The sequence below is a fragment of the Meleagris gallopavo genome, chromosome 2 (assembly GCF_000146605.3).
Source record: "Meleagris gallopavo isolate NT-WF06-2002-E0010 breed Aviagen turkey brand Nicholas breeding stock chromosome 2, Turkey_5.1, whole genome shotgun sequence".
NCBI classification, from domain to species: domain Eukaryota; kingdom Metazoa; phylum Chordata; class Aves; order Galliformes; family Phasianidae; genus Meleagris; species Meleagris gallopavo.
This window is the reverse complement of record NC_015012.2, coordinates 40,076,597-40,083,635: the sequence shown is the minus strand read 5'-3', so window position 1 is coordinate 40,083,635 and position 7,039 is coordinate 40,076,597. Positions and strand designations below refer to the sequence as shown.

The following is a 7,039-nucleotide window of genomic DNA, read 5'->3' as shown; positions in this document are numbered from 1 at the left end:
GTTGCTTGGTTTGGTTTTTGTTTTCCTAAATTTAGCAGTTTATCTATGATCGTGTATTTATTTGTCATTTGTTGCCTATCTCCAGTAGTGTAGTACCAGAAACTTGTTGCTGTTTCATTGTGAAGGATGTACCTGACATGTTACATTTGGCTAGAATCTAAATGTGTTTCTGTCTGAAATGTTCAGGTCTGTGAGTTGTCTGTGTTAACTTCCAAAAATTAGCTGAAAAGAGTAGAAGAAAAACAGATGCCTCATGAGAAAAGCTAGACTGTTTTTCAGTTTCTTCTGGAGCATATCCTATACTAGGTAGGCAGATCATACAACACTATAGCTGCAAGCTTGCCAGAGCACACCCTGCATATTGCCACCCAAACAGACTGCGAACATGAAAAATAGAGGTATTGAATTTAGAGGTCTCTTGAATCTGTAAGAAAGATATGAGTTCATTGCACTGGGAGTCAGAGGCAGTGAGGCGGTGGAGGACATAAAATCAGAGAAAATCTGTTTCTACCCATTATGGAATAGTTTGTATGTCAGTTTCAAGTTTTCTGAGATGCTAACACAGTGGACTAGCTGCCTTTTTATTTTTTTATGAGCATAGTCGTGTTGTTTTCTCTGCCTAAAGGCCCCTTTTCTTATGGACACAAATGCATTTTTAACTTTTAGAAGATACTCTGTATGCTTACCTCTACTGGTGTATATCTCCACAGGAATTTCTTTGGGATTTCTTGAACCACCAGGAGGGTCCACGCATAAGAGACCATTTAAGCCATGGAGAGATCAATCTGAAAGCATTTCCCAGAGAAATAGCCAATCAGTTGGTGGCGTTTGCAATTACATTACTCTGCAGGTTCTCAGATGAAGACATGGTTGCTTTTAAGGTAGGGTTCAATATTATGCTTTCAGAAGAATCTGCAGTTGGATGACAGATGCAATTTTAGAGAGTCTTATGACTACATCTTTCTTGACAGCAGCTTTCCATGGAAATGAAATATTCCTCTCAGTGAAAATCTGTGCAAGTATGTTTTCTAGGGCTGCAGTGAAATAAGTACAGAAAGTTTTCCAAATGTTTACCCTTTCTTACTGTATCTTAATCTGTTTGCTTAACTAATCCTTCTTCAGGTAGTTGATCCATTATATAGAACAACTGTAGCTTACCCAGAGAGATATGTAATGTTTGAGAATCTCTTTCTCTCTGACATACTGTAAGTAATGGAAGTAGTTTAGCAATGGAGATGTGATTTGTTAACTCTCCTTACTGTGTACACTTTTTGTTTAGCAGTACATGTTTTGTAACGTTACCTACTATTATATTTACTCCACCAAATTTGCTGTTCATATTTGCCATTACTTTCAATCCGCTAAAGCAACCTTTGTGATAAATCTATATATTAGTTAGAGCTCTTTGAGTTTCTAAAGATGATTTTCATGCTACTGCATTAAGAGAGTACATAATTAGTTATCTCTCAGCTACTGCCAGCTTTTGTACGTGGAAAATGTCAGAGGAATTAAGCTTTAAACTGATGATTACTGCATTAGTCTCTCAGAAATTTGGAAGTCTTTGACTTCAGTAGTGTAGGTGGCTTGAATACAGATAAGCATAAGTCTAGGTCTGCTCACAATTAGGACAGTTTAAAGAAACTTGTATTTTGTAATCAGGAACGCCTGATCATAAAGCCACTGATGAATTGTGCAAGTTGCTACCGTTCTCGATTTCATCCAATTTCCAGACTCAAGAAACAGGTAAGTCCTTGCAACTGAAAACATTTTAGTCCTTAAAATTGTGAATCCTTAAAAATAGTTTAAGTAGCTGTCTTCAAACTTTGATGGTCCTAAAAAGTTAGAATTTTACATAACTCTTTTTTTTTTTCCTAGTGAATTTTCAGGCTTTGAGAAGTAACTAAGCACATGGCTGGACATACAGCATGTACTGTTCCTGCTCAAATCGCTGTATAGCTTTATTTTTACCTGAACGTTTGCTGCTTTATGAATTTCTTAATCTTCTTGTCCCTGACACGATTAAGTACTGTATAAATCTTGGATTGGGCTACCACAACTAACATTTTTGTTATATGAAAGCCAATTACTTAAAATTTTGTCGGTGTAGAAAAAGTTGCTTTCCAGTGCCACAGTATTTCTCAGCCAATTAGTTTATGACCTGCTTGAAGATGTTCTTTATTGATTTGGATTTGTAGTAAACAGTACTCATTTTAGACAGCTTTTGAATTATATCTTACAAAGGCTTTTTTTTTTAATATCAAAGGAAGGGAAGAAAAAGTAGTAAATTAGTTTCTTCGGGTGATATTTTAGCATGGAAGTGTACATCAAGGATTTTTGCCTTAACATAAACCTTAATAATTTTAATAATTTGTGCTGGCTTACAAATTATAACTACTGAACAACTAATTTACCAAGTATTGCAGTCTGTTTTTGTGTGTTTTTTGTTGTTTTTTTTTTTTACTAAAATTGCTACTAAGAAAAATAAAATATATTGTCCTATACATTGTCCTGTTTGTCTAAGGCTGTACTTTGAATAAAATTTTTCATAACACATTCTTGATTTTTTAGGTGCTAGAATGTATGAAGAGCATTCACTTGTGGCATGAATTACCAACAGTATCTGAGGAACAAATTCAAACACTTAAAGGGTATGTGTATGCTGTTTTAGAAAAGATACTTCTCAAAAACATATGAACAACAGAGTTTGAGATTAAAAGTCTCATCAGATTCCTTACTAGTAAGATCTTAGACACCAACGGAGTTGTGGGAAGACTCCATTTTTTATTTTATTTTTTTAAGTTAATCTGTGCTGTACACATCTGTAGCCAAAAGATACTGGAAAAACTACAAACACTGCTATTTGGAAGAGAATGTTGGAGCCCTTTGAAACCAACACAAAACTGAGTAGCTTGTCTGTTTGTGAAGAGATATTGAAGGAGCTCTTAGGAAATTACACTAGATATTGAGCTCATCACAACAAAAACAAAAAGATGGGTCACTAGATATAAAACAGAAAATAATTGCTTGTTCTGGAACAAGAAAGTAGTAGCTGAATTAATGGAAGATTTTATATAGATATTAAACAGAAGAAAGAGTACAACATTCTTTTGTGATTTGAAAATGAAAAAGTCAGTTGTATTATTTTCACTGGGAGAAATTGCACTGATGTAGAGCTAAGAGATGAAAATACAATGTGTCAAGCATATACCTAATGTGCTTCAGGATTTTCATGAATAAGTGGAGAAATAAAGCGATTAAGAAGACTGCCAGAACAGAAAAGACTCTTTTTAACTGGAGAAAGAAAGTCATAAGATAGAGGGAAAACTAAAATAGCAGAAAGTGAGAGTGGATATCAAATACACTGCTGTCCAAAATATCTGCATTTTGATCTGTGCAACCTAGAAAATAAGTACTGCGTAGTTGTCATCTCAAATTGTACTTTTTTGTTTTATTTTTTAAGGTTGGAAGGAGATACTGAAGCTAGTATGTTAGTTTTAAAGATGGCTGAAATTCTCTCTCAGTTGCAGCAGTATTTGCCCTGTAACTTCTATAATTCAGACGACCCAATGAGTACTGTTGCAACAGAGAGGTAAGTTTGATCTTTTCCTGGTTTCTGCTTTCAGCTTGTACATGCAGATCACCACTCAAGAACACTCAAACCGAAGTTATTCATTTCTCCATCTTCAGTAGCAAAATTCTGAAATAGAAAATTCCTTGTTACACTTATGGTTAGATTTTAGAGGTACATTGGTAGTTCCAGTTATAATCGATGTGGAATATGGATGATCAAAACAACTTGTCTTTTACTTGATACTCTGGTGGCAATCTTAAGAAGCTTGTGAATCAATTGATATGTTGGAACGAAACACCTAATCAAATACAAGAGATGTGGGCAGGATAGTGCAAAGAGGGTGGTGCGCATTGCTTTATTCATATAAATTGCATGCCTTCTGTTAACTACCTCTCTGTTTATAAGAACTGTATGGCTTATACTTACTGCCCATCAATCTGCATTTGTTCTCATTTATTAAAAAGAAACCTGATTAGTAAATTGTTACATGGTTTTAAGATTTTTCTGCTTTTATAACTTTTAGTCATCAATGTTTTACTGTCTCGGATAACTTTGGCATGAGAGAGATTAAGAAAAGCTTCTGTAAGAGCAGAGTGCTTAAAGTGATGTGTGACGCATTATGTTTGCAGATTAGAAAATGACAGAAGAAAGGTATTTGGTTGCTTTAACAATTTATTATCCAGTGTGTAGTTGATTAAAACATTGGCCTCACCACCAGTGTTTTAAGAGATGTTAAATCTGCTACTTGTTCCGTCCAGAAGAAAGACAATACGCTGATGTGGCTATTAACTAATACCATCTGTCTGATTAAGTTTTATTCTGGTGGATGCTAATTCATTGTGAATTGAAATATTGTGGGAAGCCTAAACCATAAACGTGCTCTGGTTTGATGTGTTTGATATATTGTTTTGGCTAAGCATTTTTGTTTATTGTGCTTGTATTTCTTTAATTTGAAATGGGAAGCATATTCATCACCAGTAGGTTTTAAATTATGTTATGTAAAGTGATAGAAAACACAGTCACTGCTCCTACAGAGATCCATACTTTTTCCTTCAGAGTAGTCAGATTTTAGGATTTTTTTAACTTAAAACATTAACTACAATCAAAAAAAGATCAAACTACAGCTGATATGAAGTATATCTCATGTTAAACCCAGCTGGCAAAAGGTTGAAACTGTTACTTTCTTTTTTGAAGGCTGTTGCTAGAACTTTGTGATAGGCACATTTGCACACTCTATTCTCCACGACCTGTTCTGGAAGTGTTAGTGTTACTCCGTAAAACATGCACACAGTGCCATCAAGTGTCTGAACAAGTTATTGCCAGCATTAAGTCGAGATACCAACAGTGGACAGAAAAGACTCTACGTTCTCGCCAGAGGCATAACTATCTACGAATGTTGAACAGGTTGGTTGATGTTTTCTCTTTCACTTTGTGGCTGGGTTTATGAGAAGGTTGCATGCTGCTGTTGCTAGTTTTCAGTGTTCTGTCATACAAGTTTTAAATACACAGTGTTCGTGTGTTCTTGTTAATCATTTCGGAGTTAAGTGTCAACCCAGTGAAATAGCAAAAAATCTCAATTTGGAGAACAGTTCGACGGATGGTTCTAGCATTACTACACTACTTTCCTTAAGCTTTAAAATGAAAGTGTCACTTAGCGCTATATGTTTTTAATTTCTCACTTTTCCTGTTTAAGCATAAAAAATGACATTTGAGTTTTACCTGAGTACAGAATGTAAAACTGATTTCAGGACTCCACCTTCTCCAATTCTGTTGCTTTTTATCATTATACCTGAATCAGTATCTTTTAGATAGATTTGGAGAGATTTTTTTAGGATTACATTAATTTTGTTCCCATTCACAAGTGTTTTTAAAGGATTTATGAATTTACTTCAAAAAACTAGAATTTTTTTTTTACTTCATTATTTTTCTCAAAATATTAAGCCATACTGTTTAAGAAACATAGCTTAAATGGACAAAGAATATTTGCAACTCAGCTGGTTTCCATTTTATATTCTTGGGTTAAGATGTGCTGATGGGTTTTCCTCTGAAGTCTTAACTAAATGTGTTTTTTTTTCCTGTTTTGTGATTTCATAGTTTAGTGTCTTGTTTATAATTTAGATATTTCATTTATTCTTTGCTGATTTCTTAGCGTGGTTCTAGAAATCTGAGATTTTTTTTTTTTTTTTGTATTACTGATGTCAGATTAATTTGGGTTTATTTTAATTCATTTATTTTACTTTTGCCTGTTTTAGCATTAAGTTTTTATCTCCGGTGTTACGGCTCATCTTAGTGTTGATTACTCTGGAACTTGTTAATGTTCATTTGGTCTGTAAGAAGAATCCTTCTGATTATCATCAGTATCTAAAGTAAGTATATAAGGCGTTGTAGAAATAGGAAGTTTCATAGCCAATTGAATAGATTTGATCTGTAATATACATCCTGTGGAGACAAAAAAAAAGTAAAAAAAGAAAAGAAAAAAAAACCAGCATGCCTTTTAGTGGATTATCATCCTTTCTGTAATTATAGTCATCAGTTCTATCTCATACAATGTTAGCTAAGGACTAAAATAACTTTGAATATGTATGGTCCAATTATTCACATATTTTTTACTTATTAGACTCCCCCTTAGCATAAACAGAAAATGATCTCACACCCCAAAAATGTTAATGCATAAAAGCTGTATTTAATATTTAAATGATTTTACTCCTTGTGTGTCAGTTAACAACAAGTTGCATTGTGAAACATTTGACTGAGAAAGGAAAGGAAACAGTATGTGGAAAATTATATTACACATTGTATCATTGCATTCTTTCTATGTCAGTATTTAATTGCAGTTCTGAAAATCATTGCTTCTTGCTGTTGGAATGAAGGAGTGGTTATTTTCCAAAAGTAGAATGAACTTTAGTGTGTTGGTCACCCTGAGGGAAATTTGGAAGTTTGGAGAAAATAGCAACTTCAAGTCAGGCATTGAGATCCTTTTCTCCTTTAGTGTCCTTTAACGAGCTTTACTTCTCTTTTTATTTTTTATAGGTTTTTGAAGTCAGTCTTGCAGTATACTGAGAACTTGGTGACATACACTAGCCCTGAGAAAAACAAGTGGGATGAAAGCATACAGCTAACAAATAAGGCTTTGTTAAGAATAAGGAAATTCAGTGATGGAAAGCTGACATTAATACAGTCAGCTACATAAATTAAATACTTTTAATGTTATTTAGACATTGTTAAATCTTAAATGCTTTGGAGTCTTCATGCTTGTCAAGTCTAAGATTAAAAAGCAAACTTAATCACTGTAAAATTTTGGATGCAGAAGTCATTATTTCTATTATAAGGCTGTTGACAGCAGAGTTAAGATTAGGCTTCTGAAGAATGGGCTGTTCACTGAATTCACTGAGATTGAATGTGAACCAGGTCGGGATGGTGCATGTTCTACTTTAATATATATAATGTGTTTTGTAGATTGGTTAAAAA

At 33.9% G+C, this 7,039-nt stretch overlaps 1 protein-coding gene across 2 annotated transcripts in view; it reads left to right on the top strand.

Moving 5' to 3' along the window:
* The window catches only part of ERMARD (ER membrane associated RNA degradation), a 16,589-nt gene extending 9,550 nt beyond the window's left edge, over positions 1 to 7,039 (top strand). For both annotated transcript variants that reach the window (XM_010707041.2, XM_031552429.1), the window contains 7 exons: positions 711 to 881; positions 1,660 to 1,743; positions 2,569 to 2,648; positions 3,461 to 3,589; positions 4,766 to 4,975; positions 5,824 to 5,937; positions 6,602 to 7,039. In XM_010707041.2, coding sequence (XP_010705343.1) covers positions 711 to 881; positions 1,660 to 1,743; positions 2,569 to 2,648; positions 3,461 to 3,589; positions 4,766 to 4,975; positions 5,824 to 5,937; positions 6,602 to 6,761 — 948 coding nt within the window. In that variant the 3' untranslated portion in view covers positions 6,762 to 7,039. The remainder of the gene's footprint in view (positions 1 to 710; positions 882 to 1,659; positions 1,744 to 2,568; positions 2,649 to 3,460; positions 3,590 to 4,765; positions 4,976 to 5,823; positions 5,938 to 6,601) is intronic.